Source organism: Cylas formicarius, unplaced genomic scaffold (genome assembly GCF_029955315.1).
Source record: "Cylas formicarius isolate icCylForm1 unplaced genomic scaffold, icCylForm1.1 PGA_scaffold_8__14_contigs__length_24414737, whole genome shotgun sequence".
Lineage (NCBI taxonomy): Eukaryota > Metazoa > Arthropoda > Insecta > Coleoptera > Brentidae > Cylas > Cylas formicarius.
The window spans coordinates 3,311,950-3,336,090 of record NW_026844361.1 but is presented as its reverse complement, the minus strand read 5'-3'; the positions used below and the strand labels follow the sequence as shown (position 1 = coordinate 3,336,090).

At 35.8% G+C, this 24,141-nt stretch overlaps 1 protein-coding gene across 9 annotated transcripts in view; it reads left to right on the top strand.

Moving 5' to 3' along the window:
* LOC132706261 (potassium voltage-gated channel subfamily H member 6) overlaps positions 1-24,141 on the top strand; it is a 249,497-nt gene that overhangs the window by 162,256 nt on the left and 63,100 nt on the right. The window contains exons 2-3 of one of the 9 annotated variants that reach the window (XM_060677495.1): positions 12,844-13,140; positions 13,211-13,541. The exons of 5 other annotated variants lie outside the window; for them this stretch is intronic. In XM_060677495.1, coding sequence (XP_060533478.1) covers positions 12,953-13,140; positions 13,211-13,541 — 519 coding nt within the window. In that variant the 5' untranslated portion in view covers positions 12,844-12,952. Of the gene's footprint in view, positions 1-12,795; positions 13,141-13,210; positions 13,542-24,141 lie in introns of all 9 variants that reach the window. 3 more of the 9 variants (XM_060677494.1, XM_060677493.1, XM_060677496.1) reach the window with 3 other exon arrangements.

The following is a 24,141-nucleotide window of genomic DNA, read 5'->3' as shown; positions in this document are numbered from 1 at the left end:
GGTACTGGCGCGCTGGGCGGCATCCCTTCGGCTGCACAAACGGTCTGGCACGCACTTGGACCGTGATTGATGCATGATAGTCACGTGACTCTGGCGTGTTCACACATAGCGGGGTTTCACATATAGCAACGAAAACTAATAGGTTCTTAACATGCCCCCCGCCTTGAAAGAATGTAAGTTGTTTCAAAATGAGAAAGTTCAAACTAAACACTTATTACAATGGTCAAATGAAACTTAAACATGATGACAAAGTGACAGGTAGAAAAATGAAAAATGTAATTTAAAGGTCAGTAATTGGAAGCGGACACAACTTTAGGACAGCGCGTTTTATCACTCCCGATGTGGTCTTGACTGAAACGACGCGCACAATATTGTCACTACCTGGATGAAGTTCAATTATACGCCCTAGCCGCCATTTGAACGGGGGTAAATTGTCATCGCGAACTAAAACCATTGTACCAACTACAAGATTATGCTGATTCTTTTTCCATTTAACTCTTTCTTGTAATTGACCAATATATTCCTTCGTCCATCTTTTCCAAAAGTGTTGTTTAAGGACTTCCAATTGTTCAAAGTGAGAAAGACGATTCAAAGGAATATCCTGTACATTTGGATAGGAAATTGATTGAAGTGAACGACCAATTAATAGATGAGCTGGAGTTAACACCCCTAGGTCGTTTGGGTCAGAAGAGAGTGGCGTTAGAGGTCGAGAATTCATTACGGCCTCTATCTGCGTGAGAACTGTGTAAAAACTTTCAAATGTTAAAAGGACATTAGATAGTATTCTTTTGATGTGATGCTTCGCTGATTTCACTCCTGCCTCCCAGAGACCTCCGTGGTGAGGCGAGTAGGCTGCTATAAAATGCCACTGTATATTTAAGTCCAATCCGCACTGATTTTTTACAGAATCTGAGTTGTTTCTTAAAAAATCGCCCAATTCTTTCAACTGATTACTAGCCCCCTTAAAGTTGGTACCATTGTCAGTATATACGTTGGTTGGTCTACCCCTGCGAGCTATGAACCGTTGAAATGTCTCAAGAAAGGCTTGTGTTGACAATTCAGTGACAAGTTCGAGATGAACTGCCTTGCTAGTCAAACAAATAAAAAGTGCGAGATAGCATTTTTGTATTTTACATCCGCGTCCCTTGCGATCTTTTATTTGGAAAGGGCCGGCGTAATCAATGCCTGTGTCTGAAAAAGGTGGCCTTGGTGAAATTCGCGCCTCTGGAAGATTACCCATTATTGGAGTCGGAATAGTGGGATTAAATCGAAAGCACACAATGCATTCTCTTACAATGCGCTTGGCAAGATTTCTACCTGCGACTGGCCAGAAAGTTTCCCTGATATGGGAGAGAAGTAATTGTGGGCCGCAATGCAGAAGGACTTTGTGTTCGTACCTAAATAACAAGTAGGTAAAATGATGTTTTGAACATAAAAGTGCTGGGTGCCTTTTATGAAATGGGTATAATGAATGTTTAAGTCTACCTCCTACACGAATTAGACCATCGTCAAGAAAAGGGGTCAAACTAAGAAGTCTGCTTCTTGAGGAAACCTGATTTAACTTTGAAAATTCATGTATTTCCCTTGAAAAGCTTTCGCGTTGAGACAACTTGGTTAAAACTTCCTTTGCATGACGGAGTTCGAAGATTGTTAAAGGTTTGTGATGTCCCTTGGAAGACTTTATTTTGCATAATTTTAAGATTGATGAAACATCCTGACACAAATGTACTGCCTCTTCGAAACTGTCAGCTCCAAATAGCAGATCATCGACGTAGAAATCCTTACTGATGACTCGAGATGCATGAGGATTCAATGATTCGTATTCGATAGCTAACTGTTTTAAGCAGCGTGTGGCTAGAAAAGGAGCACTTGCCGTACCATAAGTCACAGTATTAAGAGAGAAAGTTTGAAGTTCATCCATGGGATCTGCTCTCCATAGAATAAGCTGCAAAGGATGATACTCCTCTTGGACTAATATTTGTCGGTACATTTTACAGATGTCTGCAGAAATGACATACTGGTGTTGCCGAAATCTTAGCATGATGGAAACCAGATCATCTTGTACCACAGGCCCAACCATCTGGATAGAATTGTAGGATACACCTGATGAAGAGGGAGCTGAGCTGTTAAAGACTACTCTAAGTTTCGTAGTAAAGCTATCCTCCTTTAGAACGCCATGGTGTGGTGAATAGTATCTAGGTTTGGAATTGGATGAAGCAAAAATTGACATGTGGCCTAGATCGTGGTATTCGGTCATAAAATCTGTGTACATGGCCTTTAATTTGGGATTTTTCGAAAGTTTGCGTTCCAGCTGCAAGAATTGGTTTGTTGATGATTTCTTAAGTGGAATGGCTACAGTGAATCTACCATTTGAACCGCGCTTAAAATTATCAGAGAAGTGTTTTTCGGCTTGAAATTCCTCATCCGACAGGATCGGCTCACTTGACAACTCTTCGATTTCCCAAAACTTGGCTAACTGCTTTTGAACATCTAAAGTGGAGAGATGACAGAAAGAATGATTTGGGGTGGAAATGCCTAACGGACCAGAAATGAACCATCCTAATCTACTGTTATGTAGAATAGGCTTGTGTGACCCGAGAGATATCTTTTCATTATCAAGTAAATCCCAAAATGTATCTGCGCCAATTAGAAGATCCACTTGACCTGGTTCATGAAATTTAGGATCGGCTAACTGACAGTGGGATGGTATTTCTAACTGGATGGGATCGAAATAGCAATTCGGTAATTCACCTGTAATTTGTGGGATAACTAAACAAGTTAGTTGTCTTGAAAACTTGGAATAACAGGATTTGAATTTGACAATGCATGAGTGTTTTATGCTGGAATTGCTTTGACCAATGCCTAAAATTGAGGAATTGAATTTGTGTTTTTCGACACCTAATTTGTTAACAAATTCTGAAGTAATAAAGTTGGACATTGAAGCATTGTCAAGAAGTGCTCTGCATAAATGTTTTTCACCATCAGAATCAAATACTTCAACTACCGCGGTGGCAAGCAAAACTTGGCTTTCGGGGTAGGAATTGTGTAATGTTACTTTACCTTCAATAGGAGTTTTCGATGATTCGGGTTTTGAATCAGAAGAAGTAATCGATTCCTTTTCCGATTCAGCTTGATGCAATAGCGAGTTGTGTTTTTGATTACACTGCCTGCAGTGACCTGAACGATACTTTTCAACAGGATGCCCACTGTGTAAGCAATTGGGGCACAATTTTAAAGATTGAACTGTTTTATATCGTTGGTCAATGGACAGTGCTAGAAACTTCGGACATTGAAAAATGGAATGCTGTTCTTTGCAATGATAACATGCAAATGTCTTCTTTTCATGAGAGGAATAAAATGCTTTCTTTGGTTTTCCTTTGTGCATTGAAACTTTGTCAAGAAAATCAGCGCGATTTGAAAGAAATGATTTTAATTCTGATAAGGTGGGCAGTTCCTCATTGAACTCTAGCTGTTCCCATTCTCTTATCGTATCGACATCTAATTTGCTTGTTATCAAAAATATGATCAAAGGATCCCAAAACTGAGTTTTTATTCCTAAATTTTCAAGTGAACGCATGTTTTTTGAAATGATATCGACTAAATTTCTAAAAGAATTTGACGAATCAGATTTAATATCATGAATGTTGAAAAGAGCCTTAATGTGATTGTGAACCAACAAAGGCTTGTTCTCGAAACGCTGACATAAAATGTCCCACGCTACATCATAATTTTCGGAGGAAATATCAATGGATTGGATACACTGAACTGCTGGCCCTTCTAGTGAAGCTTTCAGGTAATGGAATTTTTCGATAGAATCAAGATATTCACTTTTGTGTACAAGTGAGACGAAAGTATCTCGAAATTCTTGCCATCGCTCATATTGACCCGAAAACTTTGGCAGTTCAATAGTAGGAAATTTCGCATGTGGTTTCCGGTGAAAATTTGAATTTTGAGGAACATTGGCAATGATGGATGTGCTCGAATGAGTTTCATCTTCCGTTGAATTTCTGTTGAAATCATTGTGCGATGAAATGAACTGTTTTGCGTCCGAAATTAAAGCAAAATACGAAAACTCAAATTTTTCCAACTCAGATTCCGTGAAATCATTCGAATTTAAGCCCTCAAGTTCAAACTGAATTTCAGAAAATTCCGAAAGTAAATTCGATTCAATTTCTTTCAAGCGTAATTCAATTTCGAGTAGTGTCGCTCGATTAGGATTTTCAGTTTTCGCGGCATGAAAATAATTTGAAAAACGCGTTAACCTGCTTTTTATGCTAGCCCGTTTTCTTACCAAAATTTGAATTCGAGCATTTACTTCACCATCTTCGGTATCTGGGAAGTCGCTTTGCATATTTGGGTTTTTTGATTTTCTTTTTGCTGGCATTTTTTGAAATTTTTAAAATCAAATCAACAATGAATTATTTTCAGAATTTTGCGAACTCGATATCACTGAGATGCACTGAAATCTCGATCCTAATGCAACGTAAATGACTCTTTTAATTAAATTTACACCAAAATTGCAATTGCAGTTTTTCCAAATGTAAATTGGCAAATTTCTTTACGATTGGAACTCCTTTTTACAAAAAAATTCAACGATCTTTGGATGAAATGTACAATTTTGTTTGGAAAACGTTGATGAACAATGAATGAATGGACGCAAATAACTATACGCAGTCGATCGTCAGTTTGTCTTAGAAAACGGAAAACTTTGGAACTTTTTCCGATTGTCCGTAACGCGAACGCACAACGCGATGAAACAGTTCCGACGGCGACAGTTTTCTGCATGCAACGAGGTTACCTTGATTTTGCTGTCCGACGGCGAGTTTGTTTTTATCGTTGCGACAACAATCTCTCACCCGACTGAATACAACTTCAAATGCTTGTCCAGGATACGCTGCTGGATGTGAAGACTCTTGAAAAAACCAATTGACTAACCGAATCCGTTCAATGAACCGTGAATCCGAATGAATAGCCAAGAAATTCTTGTTTCTGTCCAAAAATCCGATCGAATGGACCAAAAAATGTATAGAACCTCTATACACCTTCGTGTGTGGACTGTATCTTGCTCTCGTACCGTCAAACGCACTTTCCCTTGTGGTGGTCAGTTCGGTACTGGCGCGCTGGGCGGCATCCCTTCGGCTGCACAAACGGTCTGGCACGCACTTGGACCGTGATTGATGCATGATAGTCACGTGACTCTGGCGTGTTCACACATAGCGGGGTTTCACATATAGCAACGAAAACTAATAGGTTCTTAACAAATACTAATAAATAATAATAATAAATAATGTTCTAAATCTGTTGTTCCATCGCCTGCAGTAAATCATCTCTCCAGGCTCTTGGCGGTCTATCACGCATTTTGATCACCCGCTTCGGTTCATTCTTTAGAGATGGCCGTACCATGTTATTCTTTTGGATTCTACCGCATTCTTATAATTCCATCGTCGCCCATAGATCGTCTTACATTAGTCCATCTCCGCAGTCAGCAGTTTATCCTTGTCTCCCTTATTTAATTTCCAGGTTTCTGAGCCATATGAAGTTATTATTTCTACGAAAGTGTAGTATTTTTTAATTCTTTTCTGTAATTTTTTTGCTCCACAATAGAGAATTAATCGGAGAAATCACTCTTCGCCTTGACCGCGCTTGGAGAAAGGGTTACGCCAAAATATTTAAAAGACAAACACATAGTGACCCACTATTCAAATCCTTGTTATAGTTTTCGCAGTATGTAACCATGTTTATCTCCAACTATAAGTCGTCAGTAAGAAGAAGGGTGAGCAACATCGGTAATTCTTTGCCACTATATTTTCTATTACACGATTTCAATATACATCTTAAAGAGTACAAGAGTTAAGAGAGCACCTTGGCCTTAGACCTTTCGTTGATGGGAATCTTTTTGGCCTTGATTGCATTGGTATACAGAGCTTTGACAGCTTTTAAATATGTATTGCTTGTCCCATTTCGACGCATTGCCGACAACAACTTTGAGGACCGTGTCCGTCAGCTTTCTGTAAATCTACGAAAGTCAGGTGAACTTGTCTACATTACATTTTATTCGAAGTTACAAAATATGTTATGTATTTATATTTATTCTAACGTGTCATAATTAATATGTAATTAATTAACGTAATTAAATTTGGTTTAACATTGACCTCGTGCAGCTGTTAAACAGAAATGTTTTTATCAAAAAGTCGCTAGTGATTTTATTTTTATATGATTTTATATTTTTTTATAAATTTTATAGAATTTTTTTTAAATTTAAGAATCAGACAGATTTTTGCGCTTTTTATAGTACTTAAAGAATTCGTAAATTATTTCGAATGTCAGACTTTCCTGTTGCAAGTTCCTTGTCAAAATTATTTTAGAGTATTGGAAATATGCAAAAAAAATTATCAGCATTAAATATAAACAGATTCCTCTAAGAAACTCCCACAGGCTACTGTAATACTTTTTACAAAACTTCTTGATTCCTACTTCGTCCATATTTGTTGAGTCGAACAGTTTCAGTCAAGCTCTGAAGAAGACACAGGATGAATCCAGAAGTTTTGTAAAACATATAATCAGATTCTACTCGAACCCCATTTTGTTCCTCTGAATCTCGCAATAAATTTTCATCAATAAAAAGTTCTTCTCAATTTTCAAAAGGCTGGTTCCGAAGATATGACCATGTGGTTTTAACCATAAAATGTTTATCAAAAATAGAGCCTTTGACATGTAAGTCGAATTTGTTCTACTTTTTTCCTGTTAAAACACTCTTATTAAGGCTACCCTGTCCAGCGGATGGGTAATTAAGCTAAGAAAAAAGTATATTAAGATAATAATCTTATATACAGCTGAAAGAACATTTTTCGGAAATAAGTGTCAGAATAGGTGAACGTATTTTGTCGAACTTGAAGTCGTTGCTATGGACATTAACGAGAAGATTGATTTCGATTGCTTCTATCGCCGCTAGAGTGCGCTTTACGACATGACCACTAAAAAACCATATCAATTTGTTTCAACAATTGTCAAATAAGGGTCTAACACGGTACTGAAAACCGCATTTCTATATATCTTTCCTAACATATGATATCAATGATAAAAATAAAATAAGGTCGTCATCTTTGGGAATATTTTCAAGACACCTATTAGTAAAATATATATAAAATTACAGTTAAAAAATGCCAACAATAATTATAGTACTTATTGTCAAAACGATGTATTGCAATAATGAAAAACAATAACACCGATAAAACATTAAAATCTTTGCTTTTTAGTGCATGTCATCGCATAGATAGACTGAAAAAGTTGCGTTTTTAATGTTTGGAATGTTTTTAATGTTGGAATGTTTAAAATTACAGTTAAAAACGCCAGCAATAATTATAGTACTTATTGTCAAAACGATATATTACAATATTGGGAAACAATAACACCGATAAAACACTAAAATCCTTGCTTTTCTAACTGAAAAGGTGGCGTTTTTAATGTTTGGAAAATAAATACGAAATATTCAAACATTTCTATGAGTACAAAAATATTACCAACCAAAAAGAAATCTTAATATTAAACACAACCATCATCATAATTTTTGCTATTTTGCTTTCCACAGCTTGGATTTTAAAAGGAAATAGTACTATGGGGAAAGATCAACGAAAGACAGCAAGATGTGATTAGCAAATAGAAAGAAAGTGAGAAAACAAAAGCCTTAAAAAGTGGGATATTTGTTTTAGTTTTATTTTTTTATTTGGTTGGTATTACTCTAACAGAACTCTTTTGTTTACTGCTATTAAATTTTTGCAAGGGAAATTGTTTTTTTTTTAAATACTTTTTTTGTAATTACTAATTGTTTAAGGAATAAAAATGTCAATTTATGAAGTTTAAACACCACCGCGATCTCCTAAGCCTAAAATTCGTACCCTACAGCATCTTTAGCGTGCTATAAAAAAAGAGAAGTAAAACTTCTTAAATCCAGTTTACGAAACGCGGATATTTTTATTTGCAAATTGATTTTCGAAGCAAGAAGGAAAGTCTCGACGAGGCTTAGAAGTATTTAAAGGAAACAACCCCCCATCCCCCACCATTTATCGCAGCAAAATGATTTGAACATCGGATCGCAAAATAAAAAAATGAGCCGAATTCGGTCAAAGCTCTTTGCATTTCTTTTTTTCAGATATTGATTCATTTACGTTAAATTCGATTATTGGCGAAGGGCTTTTTTCAATGTGACTTACACGGTATATTATAGACGACATAATAAGGGACGCGATCAAGGCAGATGAAAAAGGTGCTCTTTTTTTATTTTTGACTGGTTGTAGACCGCTTGCTCGCTTTGGCACCGTATTTAGCACAATTTCGAAAAATTGGTTTAGCAAGCATCAAGTTAGCAAGTGTCTGGAACATCCCGTATGAAATAATTATTTAGACGCTTCACTGAACTCTTAATAATACATTAATACTATAAAGGGTTCGGATGCTGAGTTAAAGGAGATAATAACAAAGCATTTTCTTTTTTAAATTTTATCGATACGATATACATATTTCTTGGTGGAATCGTAATATGCAAAAAAAGAACAACGAAATACAGTATTAGGGAGACAGATTGTCCTCGACATTTGCAAAAAATAAATAAATACGCCTTTATTTTTCACTCGGTGAAGAGCAACTGAGCTGTTAACTTAACCCAGCATGAAAAAAAATCCATAAATCAACTTACAATATTGCAAATTTTAAAAGTAATTTCATAAATAAATAATAACAACAAACCTGGGAAAAAGGTAATGTTGTTGAAATAGGCAAAAAAAAAGCGATAAAATATAATTTATTATATAATTTCCATTAACAGTTTATTTTTAAAATTTAAAAAAGAAAATGAATTCTGAGACACAGCTTTGTGTATTTTTGGTATCTTATAAAGATTGTTAAAACCTGTGCAATGATTATGAACACCACTCTTATGTAAAAAGGAGGCTAATTGAAGTTTTGATATATCGGCGATGTTAGGCCAAAAATTTTTCGTTGACATTGTCTTTGGGTTTTAGATTTTTAGTAGTTTGGCTTCAGGGGCCAAATCCAAATCCAAACTAACCAAATACAAAATTGCAGTATTTTCGAAAAATGCGCCTTAAATCTTAAGTTATTTTCAAAAATAACACACAACTTGTTGCATTCGGAAACATTATTGATTGAAATGTCAAGTAGCTTACTAGCTCAACCTTTGAAAGGTCTAAACTTCTAACTTCTATTTACTTTCTTTTAAACTTCAGCACCCTCAGATCTTGGGAAATTTGCATATAATTGGATGCCATCAGCGTATGTTACACTGCTCAACATAATCGATCATATCCGAAGTGAAGATAACAAAGAACAAAGGTTCCAGAGGAGGTCTCTGTCCAACACTAATGCCCCCGACCTCATATTATCAATTTCTACTATCTGTGATCTTTTTTATAAGTAATTACGAATTAATCTGATTGTTTTTGGTTGAAACCCAAGAGTTTTGCACAGAAAAGGTTGCCAAAGGCCATATTATAGCACTAACTTTAGCTAAAGGGAAAACCATTGCAACTTCCCTTGCGCATGAATTAAAAAGGTGTGATAACACGGGCAAGATTGTTGCAAGATGTGCAAGATTGTGCAAGATGTACAGCACAGTCTAAAAATTTCAAGAGATATTCCATCCTTTTTTGAAGCTTGGACTTTAATTGGGATGGAGCTCAGACCAAGTAATCATTCTTTATTTGAAAGCTTTGAAACTAAATAACTCCTAAAGGTTTCAGTACTTGGGGAATGAGAAATCTGTCTCATAAAGTCTATAAAATGCTTGTTAGTTAAGTTTGGATTTCTAAGGTGAAGCGGTATCTCATTGCAATTTTTTATTATTTTGTAAACATTTAACTAACCAAAAGTTCGCCACATTTTTTTGAAGACTCCTTGCGACAAGTGAAGTCAAAATAGGCTTTATAAGCTTCCTAATCTTGTAAATTTTTGGATTTTTTTTTATTTACAAAGAAGTTGGTTGCGATGTTTCTTGCCAAAATTTTCTCCCTCACCCTCGTCACTTTTACCTCAATAATAGTATCATAAAAAAACCTCACCCCAGTTCACATCCAGTAGGTTAGCATTAAAGCGTTTTCTATCAAGATACTTAACGAACTTTGGTGGTATTTGTGGAACTTGTTGATCAGAACGATTATGCCTGTCTCTATATTGTACGCTCCCTTTTAAAAGGCCAATCTTTTGAGTATTTTGTGGAATTTAAGACGATATTAAACTGAGCAGTAACGTAGGAATTTTTGAAAGGGGTATGTTGATGCCTCCTATTACAACCAGCTCATCAGCTAAAGGCATACATTAAATAAATCGGTCAAAAAAAAACTGACAATTATTTTCGAGTTTCTGTAATGTCCACCAGGGGGCGTAATTGTTTATAGATTCTTGTTGCGTTGGTTTTTCTTGAGTCGAACTTGCTTTTGGCTTATTCAGAGCTTGACTGAAACTGGCTCGCGTTTTACTCTGTACCTGCTTTTATATTGTTTGCGGGGGCGGGGCTTAATGAGGGGCATAAACACCATCTCTGATGACTGATTTCCATATTGGTGACAGGTAGAGACCTGAGTCGCGGTTAAGATTGTTAGGTTGCTTATAGATTTCTGTATACTCTCGGATTTTTGGTTGGTAAAAGAATTGATTACATGCAAAAAAAAATTATCGAATAAAATTTTAAGTCCAGTTTCTTGATTATGTTCGGCAACTGCTGATGAGTTTTATTTGTCTTATTCTTAAAGCTCTTTCGTCTTTGACCCCAGTTGGCATTTTTCGTCCGGTCTTTCCAATGCTTGACAGTCAAGCTCTGAAGTAGCCAACAGGATGATTGGCGAAACGTCAGCAATTTCGACTCAACAAAAACCGACGCAGGAGGAATCCAGAAGTTTTGTAAAAAGTACCCAATGTTAGGTCTGATTTTCTATTGATGAGAATATCTAAGAATAGGAAGTTGTTATTAGTTTCTAATTCAATGATAGAACGTATGTTGGGGTGTATAGGCTTGAAAGGTCTAAGAAAATCTACTACGGATTCTTGACCTTGAGGCCACATAATAAAAATATCGTCCACATAGCGTTTTCATAATGTTGGTTTTTGATAGAAGGTGTCGACAGCTTTCTTCTCAAAGGCTTCCATAAATATATTCGCGGTGATAGTGGTGATGACGATTGTTCAAAAATTTGACCGTTATAAGAAAAATATGTTCCAGACAAGCATTTTTGAATTAAATTGAGAACGTTAGGTTCCAGATTCTCTGATTTTAATATATCTGAAATGATGGTGGCAGTTTCAGAAATAGGAACTTTAACAAAGAGGGATTCTACGTGGAATCTAATCAGAATATCTTGTGTATCTAATGTAATGCTATTTTATTGTTCAATGAAGTGAAAGGAATTAAGTACGAAACTATCAGTTTTCCTTGTGAAGGATTATAATAAGTAAACTAGATATTTTGCTAGTGTATATATTGGAGAAACAGTGGTGCTCACAATAGGTCGAAGGGGTAATACAGGTTTGTGAATCTTTGGTAGTCCATAGAGAGTCATGAGGGGTTACAGATTTTTTCACTTTACAAAGATGACGTAGGATCTTTTTTAATTTGACGATATGATCCGTCCGTAAGAATATCTAACTCTCCATCTAATTAACTAACCACCTTTTATCTGTTTTTAGGATTATGATGTCGGGATTAGATTTAGGATATTTTAGGGCAAGACGTTCAGGCTTTGCAATATTAGATTTTTGCGTTTTTTTTTCATTAGCTGTTTGAGATGGCAGTTTGTTCAAGATAGACTCGACATTTGAAATGATTTCCTCTTTTGGAATAATACTTGGGGCAAGCACAAAGTTGCAACCTTTTGAAAGAACTGAGTTTTCCGTTTCCGAAAGTTATTGCGATGATACATTTATCTCCGTGTTTGGTAGTTGAGAAGAGTTTGATGGTTTACCTAATGTGGACGTTAGTTTTTCAAATTTCTGAATGTCATTCTGGGTAGAGTATAAACGAAGATTTAAAGCTTTGATTGAAGATTGAAGATTTTTATTTTTATAGAAACAGAAGCGTCTTATTGATTTGGTCTATTTCCTTACGGGTATGATGAATTCTTTCTCGAAGTAAATTTTATAAGCGGACAAGGTTTTGACAAGAGGGGATATTTTAAGAAAATTGAGGTTTATACAACGTAACAATAAGATCAGTGTACAGAGTACTCTCGCCAGTTTCAGTCGGTGATCTTCTAACTTTCTGCTTTTGCACTTGATGTTCGTTAATTTTTCAAAGAAACTTCCACAGGCTACTGTAATACCTATTATAAAACTTCTAGATTCCTCATTCGTCGGTTTTTGTAGAGTCGAAATTGCTAACGTTTCGCCAATCATCCTGTTTTCTTCTTCAGAGCTTGCATGTAATCAATTCTTCTACCAACGAAAAATCCGAGAGTCTATGAAAATCTAACAACCTTAACCGCAAATCAGGTCTTTACCTGTCACCAATATGGACAATATAGCCTTTCATCCGAGGCGGTGGTTATGTCCTTCATTTAGCTCCGTCCCCCTCAAACAATATATAAGTACAGTCAAGGTTTGAAAAAGCCGACACAATGATTGGCGAAACGTTATCAAGTTCGATTCAACAAAATCGATGCAGGAGGAACCCAGAAGTTTTATTAAAAGTATTACAGTAGCCTGTGAAAGTTTTTTTGAAAAATTTAGATGTGCTATGTTTAAAATTATACCTCATTAATTTTCAATTGCTTGCAATACAAAATTATGGAGCCTTTTAGGTCGCAGTCACACGTTTTAAAGCACGCTTTAGTACGGCAGTAGGTACCGATACGGTTTAGACCCGCCTCACTCCGCCCGAAGTCACGCGCACCCGCCCCAGTAGCGACGCGTTGGACAGAGTGAAGTGAATAAACAATGTTAGTGAACCATGGTAATACAATCGACGAGTAAAAAAATGGACAAAAAACTGATAAACAACGTCGACCCGGAAAACATAAACATCATCAAGAGGATAATCGACGACTTCGAACACCAGTCGAAGGTGGAGAAGAAGCCGCGAAAGAGATACAAGAAGTTCAGCCTGTCCGACACTACGCTCGCTCACAAAGAGTCCAGGTAAACCGATCTGTACGGCGTGCCTCGCACAGGATTCTCTATCTTATTGTTCCCTTACGTTGCCTCGAAGGCATTGCAAGAAGTCGCAAGTGTCCCCCAAGCCGCCGCAGAGTCTTAGAGGCAGCTTAATCTATCGCAAAGACACGGTCGATTCGGACTTGGAGAACAACGTGGCGGCGAAGCCGAACAGCAACGTGTACATCAACTTTGTCGAAGGCGTGGAGACTGAGAACACAGACGCCAACTCCCTCTACCTGTCGAAGAACGATGGCGAACGTGCCCGGAAACCTAGGAAAAGCATTTGGAGTGCGAGAAACGGACCTGAGGGTATCATAGATGAGTTGAAGCAGTTTATGAGCGACAAGAAGCAACAGGAGCGGGTCAATAAGAATGTCAAAGAGGTTGGTAACGCTTGATTCCAGCTCTAGTTGTACAAACGGGGTTTGTACCGTCGAACGGAGTAAATTTCGATAACTTAAACAATTAAGCAGCATTTTTTTAAACCACTACAAGGTTTTTTAATTAATTTAACTTTTAAGGTAATTTTTTCGGGTGTCGGAGAACAAAAGCGCGCGAAATGATATTTCGATTGCCGTCGCAAAAGAGAAAATGCTCATAAGGGTTCGCACGAAAGCGAAGCGCGAATCGATAGTGTGCACTTCGGGGCATTGGGCGTCGTGCCAGGAGACGGGGGTTTCCACGCAAAAGATCGCTCTTTAAAATTAATTTTAGATCGTCGAACGTCTCTCATTTCCGGCGTCGACACGGTAATGAAACAACGACAAAAACGTCTAGATTGTGAAATAACAAAAGATGAAGCGCAACCTTGCAACATAGTGTGAAAAAATAATGACAATAATAAAGGCCCATTAGAAGTAACTAGAGAACCGAGAGAGATATCGAAATTTTTGTTGCCAGGTACAGTCATCAAATGATATTGAAATTGTAAAGGGGATACAGATTACTTGCTTCTTTTAAAATAATTTATTCAATTTTTTCGATTTGGTTGCAGGTGATAGGCAATGGTTCGATAAGAGACCATTGTTTACTTTTCCAACATTATAGCAGTACACCTCATTAAGTGCAGTCTTGAGATTTTAATTCTAAAACTATAATATATATATATCTTTCCCTCTTCTCTTCTACTCTTCAAACCATTTGGTGCATCGCAATCACTGAAGAAAGAGAAGAACCCATTGATAAAACTTTACTTTCTGAGAGTAGTAAGAATCGATAGAACCTCAGGGGTTCGATCACTCCATCAACTGGTAACGAAGTTCTGTGTGAAAATGTTGCATCGTATCCTAATCTAGCTTCAAAGATATATAATGGCTCCTCAAAGCGAATAATCTTTTCTAAAGGCATAGTTTTACGTTCTACATAATATCGACACAAGCTAAGCTTTCCAAAAATATGGTCTTAGTCTCTATTTTCTCTTTATATTCTGGCACATTCATAATCCATATCCAACGCCCGCTGAGAGAGAAATTTCATATTCATTCATCATCTTCCGATGCCTTCGTTCACAATATCTCAATGGAGCCATTTTTTTCGCTCGGGCATGCCAGTAACCAAAATTTTTCTTTTCGACGTCCATTTTGACTCGCCACTGTATAAAATTTTGTCCACCGCTGATGTTTTTTTATCTGCCTGCCTAATGACAAGTTCGCATATGATTTTACATGAAAATGATCCAGTGAAACAGTCGAGTATAAACGTGTAGAGAGCATAAAAGTACTATTCAAAAATGGAAAGCGACTTTTAGCGAAATCTCATCTAATTTGTGGCTTGCATAAGACATGAATATGGACGGCTCGAACAAAGTGAATGCTTTTAACAAAGGGAAGCACCGTAAATGCGCCATGTTCTATGAATAATAATCAGTGAAGGATGCCGCATGCTCCCCCCATCCTCCGTACATTACACTATCGAGGATTTTTAAGTTTAATTACAGAGTTTGTGAAGTGAAGGAAATTTATTTTTCTATATACGATTTTTCAAAACAGAACAACCGTTTAGTTGGTGGTAAAATATTTTCGTCGCCTCTCGGTGGTTATTCTTCACTTAACTGTCAAGTTAGTTCATACATAATTTGTTCTTTAGTGCAAATACTGTAAGGAGTCTATAATTCCTTAATTTACATATAAAAAAATAATAGCGCAACATCAGGGGATTTGTATTTAAAATTAAAATTAAATTAAAAAAAAAATAACATGTCAAGCACTGCACTACATTAACTTATATATTGCACGTATTGTAAAAAAAATTATTAGGAACAGAAAATCTTCATAAACGGTGTTGATTTTGTCTAATTCGGTGTTTATTTTATCTGGCGACGACGAAGTTTTCACGGTCGTTAACTTTCCCCGTCGGTCAAACTGGGTAAACAAGAGTTTCCGCGTTTGCTAGGGGTTTGTTTTTCCGCGTGTCAAAAATAACCGTCAACCCGTGGATTTTACGAGGCGCGTGTTTGTTCGAGTCAGACGATATGTTGATGCTTTAAGCCGGACTAGAAATAGCAAACGGAGTGGGCATCATGTGTTTGTTCTTAGCAGCATTTTTCTAGCCACGCGTTATTGTTTTCCACGGTTCTTGTTTTAAACCCCGGTCGTTTGCAACGGCGAACTACGTAAACAATTGCTTTTACGAGCTTAAAAATAAACGCATGCATTTTTGTACGAGGCAAGTAAATTAACTTTTCTCAAGATGGATGAGAAGCGTATTTTATCAACTCCTCACAAAAACAATTGTTTACTCCTTCAAATCATATGTTATTTTAAAGTTTACGATAAAATTGTTACAAAAAATCTAGGCAAACGATGTTAAGGCAACGGAAATGTATCTGCTACCCCAAGAGACGACATTCACGTCGAACTTTGGCGAATAGATTGCAGTTTTATTCAATTTAATTCATTTGAAAAACTCTAGAAAACTTATGCATCCAAAGTTATCGAAAGAACGTCGAAAAGTCTTAAAACTATTAAAAATCATCCCTTAATAAAAATAAACCGAACTTCTCTTCTTAAGGTGCCATATCTATTTAATGGATGTTGGCGACAATGCTGGCAAATTCTCCACTGGCCAGTGTAGGTCTAAAGAATAAGTGAGCATCGAGACCAGTCCCGACTCTAATATTGTTAAGCCATGAATACTCAAACTCATTTTCCTTCCATCATTAGCTTCAGGAATTCGTGTTTCTAAATATATAAAGACCTAGATAAATTGCTATTCTTCTTTTAATTATTTGCAACAATTCGCTTTCCGCTCCCATACGTCTCAGAACCTCAATGTTTGTTGTATGTGTCCATGTCGATGATTGAATAACCACATTTCAAATGCTTCAAGTCGGTTTATAGTATTAGCCTTAAGGGCCGGAGAGTAACACAGAGCATACTTTACGTAACAATAACTTAATCGAAACTATGGCTCTGCTTAGTCAGTATGACGTGATTCTGGCTTGTTCGAACCTGTTTCGAATCCAGCTGCCTAGATACTTAAATTTGGACACCTGTTGGACCTGTTGGCGTTTAATCTGGTATTCTGCTTATTACCATAACTTTTGTTTTAAGCAGAGTAATGCTCCTTCAGCTGATAGTCTGTCGATAGGGCGTTGCAGTGCTTTTTGATTTTCAGCAATGACGACAGTATCATCAGCGTAACGAATGTCCTTGACTGGATGACCATTGATTTTTATACCGTCATTAAACAATAAAAATGAACTGAGGTGGCTTTTACTTGATGAAAATCCATTTAACAAAATAAATAAGAACTAAAAGTTTAGATTTTCACGAAATTATATATTTTGACATGACAATTGTTTCTACAACGTCGTGTCTTTATCAAATGTAATATTTACAAACTACCTGCTACTATATATACAAGTCAAGGAAGTAATCACTAAGTCCACACTATTTAATGTAAAAGACAAGTATTTTTTTAACAATTATGAATCCACATCCTCCGAAATGATATTCTTTAGGTAAATTACATAAACAAAATATGCCCATTAGACCAGTCGTGTCTTATGTAATAGCTCCAGCAGTTAAACTCTCAACAAAATTAGTAAATATTTTAAAGTTCCCCACAGATTTTAAACCAAAATTTGCAATAAAAAATTCTTTTGAATTATTCAACAAAATTAAAGATATCAAAATTCCTTCTAACGCAACAATATTGCCTTTTGATGTACAAAATTTACTTCCCAGTATTCCACCTATGGATGTGATAGATTTTGTAGATTTCACCCTCACTCGGAAACATGTTGACCCATTGGTGAAACGAGATTTATTAGATTGCTTAATAGTATCTTTAGACCAAAAATTATTTTGAATTTAAAGAGATTTAGATCTCTAAGGAGGGTTTGATTATGTCATTGTTAGCCGAGATTTTAATGGATGATTTGGAAAATATCATACTAGAACATCCTTTAAGTAAGATTTCTATGGTGGTATAGATACGTGGATGATGTCTTTGCTTGTTTTGTTAGAAAAGACAGACAATTGAATTCTTTCTTAAATTACATTAACTCATTACATAATCGTATAAACTTCACTATCGAAATTGAACAGGATAACTCTATTACATTTTTTAGACTTAACTATTACGAAAACGCAAGATAAATGAGATTTTTCCATTTACCATAAACCTTCACACACGGGCACAGTCATGCATAATAGCTCAAATTACCCTTATACACACAAAATGGCTGCGTTTCACTCTTTTATACACAGACTTCTTAATACGCCACTCTCAACAGAAAATGACAACAAAGAACTTAATATCATTAAACAAATTGCACTGAACAACGGCTACAATCGATTATCGATAAAATTATAAATAAAAAACAAATCCAGACAACAGTAAACTCTATTTATCCGAAACCTAATACAGAACAAGAACAACTTAAAAGAATTACATACATAAGAGAACCCAGCGAAAAAGTTTCAAAACATTTGTCAAATGTGATTTAAAAATAGCTCTCAGAACTAACAAGACAATAGGAAAATTTTTAAAGAATAATAAAACAAAATGTCCAAAATCTCAGGTTGAAATGGGGATCTTGTCCTAAAATTTATAATGGACAAACAGGTAGATCCTTCAAGAAACGCATTAACGGACAAAAAAGAGCGTTTAAAAACTAGATTTTAATTATGCTACACACTTAAACACAGAAAAACACATTTTGGGCGACAATTTTGATATTTTACATGACGCCACAAAAAGTAGTAAATTAAATTTATTGGAAGAAATGGAGATTAACAAAATGAGACATTAGATTTAAATACCTCTCCATTATTAAATTTAAATTCTCATAACATTCATTAATGTTTTATTGTCATTTTTCGGTATATATATATATATATATATATATATATATATATATATATATATATATATATATATATATATATATATATATATATATATATATATATATATATATATAGTAGCAGATAGTTTGTAAATATTACATTTGATAAAGACACGGTGTTGTCGAAACAATTGTCATGTGAATATATATCATTTCGTGTAAATCTCAACTTTTAGTTCCTATTTATTTTGTTAAACAACAAAGGAGATAGGGCGTCTTACAAGTCTTACACCTTTTTCTATCTTTGCATAGTTTCATTTTCCATTTCCACGAATACTGGTTGGTTAAGGTAGAGGTTATTTATTTATTTACATTTTTTTTGTAAAAGTCTTATTTCTGGTAGCCTGTAAAGCATAGATAGATAAGGAGACCTTTTCGCTGGTCTCGGCATTTTTGAAGCAAAATGCTTTGACTGAGAAACTGAAAGACTGTTTCCCGTGTGCCAAATCCCTGGCTGAATCCAAACTGAGTGGACCTGGTTTTGCTTTTTCGATATAGACACAAGATTGCCAGTCTTGCGGAATTTGTCTTGATCAGTGTATATTTTTTTAAACCATTGCACTAAAATATTTATGTTATTGTTTGCGATTCCCGAAATTCCTAATCGCCAAGTTTGTCAAAATGCTTAAATGATAAGCTGCAATAAAATTGCCTTTAAACGCAACGGAAAGTTGAGAGTGAAATTTTGCAACACCGGCTATGTTCAGTTTGTCTAAACGGTTTCTAATATTCGAAAGTTAATTTGCGTTGACCGCGAAACACTCGAAAAACAAAAATCCGTATCCTCTCCAGGATCCGGAGGTTCTCTCGGTGCGCGCAGGCGCGCCGATCATCCCGTAATCTCGAGCGTCGGCGTCTATCCCTCAGTCAGCCATCCGACGCGTTGGGGTAACAAGACGCCCTGCAAACCGACGCTCCATCACATTTAACAAAAGAATAACGCCGATGAATTAGTCTGCTCGGTCAGCCTCGGACCCTAGTTAGTCCATAGTAGACGGCACCGACAATACGTTAGGCTAAGGGTGAGAGAAATGGCGAATCGAACGGGGTGTGATATAGCGAAGCGGTCTACGTGATGCTGCAATTGAACTATCGGCCGTAGAGTTCACGGAGGACGTCGGTATTTGAATTTCTCTCATAATCCGGATGACCACGATACTCAATTTCTTTTTCGATTTTTCATTATCGCTGCTTTTGTTTTGTTCTCATTTGCCGTTATCGACTTCGGTCTTTTGAGAGAAGGGTCGAAAATGTGTTCCCGACTGCAGCGTTCGCAACGTTTATTTGTTTACGGTCGGATTTAAAATCGATAGGACACGTTAGCGCTTCAATTTAAGCAATTATTTACGTCGAATACTCGTTATAAATTATCCGTCATGGAGTCCGCATGAAGTCGTTTCGTATAAAAAATACTTAAACATTTCTATTTGAGTTCACGACTAAGTAATTGATAATATTGATGGCATTGTGGACAAAACGACTGCGTCATGTTCATTAAAACTACGCGTAGTTTAACATTTTTGTTTGGCGCGCGGCAAAATCAGATTGGATGTATAAGCTGGGCCGGTATATCTTGGGACACTGCCGTATCTCAGAAACCATAGAGGAACCTTCAATTTATCAGTATCAGCTTTCTTATTTTAAATGGAACGCCTAGCATATTACTTCATTTTTGAATTCTACACAAAATTATATTCATGTTTTGTGTATAATGTCCTATATCTAAGTCTAACCGTTTTTGACATTTTTAATTTTTTATGCGAAAAATGACGTAAAACATCTGCCAGTTTCTTCAGGACTCGAATAATGGATTCCATAAACAATTTCGATACATATTAATACAGGGTACGCGAAAAATAAGATTAAAAATGAAATAAAAAACCTGCAAAAAACTTTTTTTTAATGGAAACTACCTATTTTTATAATCTTGCCATATTTAGCATTAAAAATTAAGGTTATTTGATGTAAGGTTATATCTGCCTAATATTTTTAAGGTGGGTATGACGGCGTTTAAACAAAACAAGTATTCTTCCGATAAAAAATTTTAGTTGAGATTGTAAATACGGACTCATCAAAAAATATTAGCAAATATATTTTCTGAAAAGTGCTTCCCCATAAGATTTCTACACTATAGGATTTCCAACGCTGTTCTTTTGACATCTAGACCTAAACACGCATTTCGGATTGAATCTTCGGGCGTCTCTGCAAAATGCAACAAAATATTAAGTTGCTCTTCATCGCTGAAAATATGACGAGGCCTATTTTTTTTTATTCAAGGTTCCGTATATTCTAAAGTGTTGGTAAATCCTATGGAAGATCTTCTTTCCTGGACGCCTCCTTAATGGAAATTTTGTTATATAAACTTTGTTTTTATTGTTCGATATGTAACTTTCTAACATATCAATTTTTTCCTCTGTGGTAAACATGATACGCAAGCAAGCGAATAAATTAAATTTATTAAAAATATTTGAATTATGACAGTAATCAACAACAAAACACGCGTCCAAGGAGGCAGCGTTCTAGCACTTGTTTTGTTCAAACGCCGTCATATCCACCTTACACTAACTGAACTTATATGGAAACAGCATATTATTTGTGGTAGACAATTCCATGAGATATGATAGGAAATACTTACAAAAATTAAAAATATTATATATAAAATTACCTTAATTTTTAATACTAAATATGACAAGATTATAAAAATTATTATTATATTATTATTTGTTATGAAATCCGTTATTCGAGTCCTTTGTCTACAACAAAACTTACACAAGTGAAACAATAAATGCTTCCGAATGAAGAAATTGACTGATATCTTATGTCTTGCAAACGTCAAAACGGTTAGACTAGACATTATACACAAAATATGTCTAGAATTTTGAATATAATTCAAAAATGAAGTAATAAAGGCTTGTGATACCTCAATCAACTTTTGTATTTAACTTTTAGCTCCATCCCCTATAGTTTCTAAGGTAAGGTAGTGTAAGTGTCCCAAGATAAACGCCCCACCCTATTCAAAAGGCATGGGTTGTCGTTCTGCTGCTTTTGTCCGATTTCGACTCATCGCTAGAATTTTTAAACTTTATTGAACCACTCTTCCGACTCGTTGCCGTAGCGAGGCATTTTTAATAAATATTAAAATTAATTAACCTTAACATTTGTCGCGTGCGAACGCGTTGATATTGTGCCAGTGAATTATTAAAATTCCTAGTATTACCAGGCGTCCATTACCGCCATTATTTATATGCTTTTAAGGCCGCGTTGCCCTGCAGAGTTATCAAAACTGATAATCATTTATGTACCCCTTAAAAAAAACACTTTCAATAGATTATTTAAATTTCCTTTATGGCCTATGCGCCAAGTAACGTGAAAGTGACAAACTACATTGTTTATTCAATATTTATTTATTTATATCCTTATAGATTATCGGTTTTATCAGCGGATTACTATTTTTACTATTACTATGTTTACTATGTTTACTATTAAATAATTAAATATAATTAAATAATGAAATATTTATTCCAGAAAGAAAAAACTGCTTTAGTTTTTCACGTAACTGAAACCAGTTCTGATTGACTCAATCTGCTATTGTTTCACACGTCAATAAGACAGTCTTGTAGTCTCAGTGTTCACTTCATATTCCGAAAAGGAACTAAAAAGTAAATTAATTTAAATTCCAATGGTTTTCACATAAAAGAATTAAAAGTAAGCATTTTTCGTAGACACAAAATGTAACATTTTCTGTTTTGAAATCTCCTACAGTGGTTACATTCGATCTAGAAAAAATTGAATTTTACGCTACCCAATCGACGAGCTGTCACTTCGAACTCAACCATTTTTTGTAGGAAATTTTTCGCCAATGCTGTACTTCCTTATTTTCCTTTTCTTTCGATTCCTTTATTCCGCACTACTAAGAACAGAAACCGGATTACAAACCCACTTTGTCGTGTTATATCAACAAAAGATGCCCGATCGGGTGGCTTTGTAGGTGAAAATTACTTCAGTTTTCTGCATCGGAAAAGCACATCCCGACAGGGACGGATTAACCGAGGAAAATGCAATTTTTATTTCGCAGAAATGTCCTCCCGTTACGGGATCGTGGGCGATATCCACCCAGCTCAGCGAAATTTTAAAGGTCAACGTTGCAATCGGAATAGCAAAGTTTAATTACCAGGGATATTCTTAACAGTTTCCGTTAGGCTGTTTGAGTTTCGACTCTCCGGGTTTAGTCGCGTTTTATTTTGTTTAATCGCGACGACAAGCTTGCGAGAACTCTATTTAATTCGCAAGGCGAAGACTTTAATGCGTTTAATATAGTATATCGTTATCTGAAATCTCGGTACTAATTTTCGACAAGTATACTGTACTCTGCTAGGCGTATGCATTGATATGTAAAAGTGTATTGTGATTAATTTTTAAAATTACCTCACAACCTTGCAATAAAAAGTGGCTTTACGCATTGCATTTGCATCAGGAAAATAATTTGTTATTCAATAATTTGTAAAGACAAATGATGATGCCTTGACTTCAAACTTATAGTAATGATCGTCGAGTAGTTTCTTATCACGGACCTATCAAAACTTAAACCTCGTTCAAATTAAGAATAAAAGGTCTCATGTAAGAATTATAAACATTATTAACGATTCTGCCTTTTCATTAGTTATTTTTACCATTTTTTAAGAAACTTCTACATGCTACTGTAATACTCTTCCTGCCTGGGTTTTTGTTAAGTCGAACTAGCTAACGTTTCGCCAATCATCCTGTTCGCTTCTTCAGAGGTTGACTGAAACTGGCTCGCATTTTACTCTGTACCTACTTTTATATTGTTTGAGAGGGGCGGAAGTAAACGAGAGGCATGAACACCGTCTCGGTTGTCTGATTCCCATATTGATGACCCATATTGTTTACAGAAAACCTACACACACACACAGACCGATACCTTAATGCATTGTTACTTCACCATCCGGTCAAAAACTCATCAGTTATCAACTCGCTTGTTTACGGAACCGTAAAACTATCTCAGTCTGAGTCACTGAACACAGAATTACAACACCTTGCATCTGCTCTTCTCTCTAATAATTTCCACATTAAAGATATTTAGCGTTTCATCACAAAATACACTTCACCACAAACTTCGAATAGCAATGAAATCGAAAACAATCACACACTTTCCAATGTGGTCCTTCTTTATATTCAAAACATCACTGACCACATATCAAGAGTTCTAAAAAAATATAACGTCCAAACGATTTACCACTTGCCCAAAAATCTCTCAACATCTTCGATCCGTCAAAGACAACATTCCGTTTGAGATGCCAGGAGTTTACGGCATTCCATGCCTATGCGGCAAAGAATACATTGGAGTGACAGGACGAAAAATATCAACTAGGCTCAAAGAACATGAAAGAGGCTTAAGACTAAGCCAAATATATTCACAATCACGAACCCGGACATAAAATTTTATTCGATAAAAACCAAAATTCTTGCATGTAATCAATTCTTCAACCAACGAAAAATCCGAGGGTCTATAGAAATTTATAAGCAACCTAATAATCTTAACCAATATCAGTCATCCGAGACGGTGTTTATGTGCTTCATTTAGCTCCGCCCCCCTCAAACAGAGTACAGAG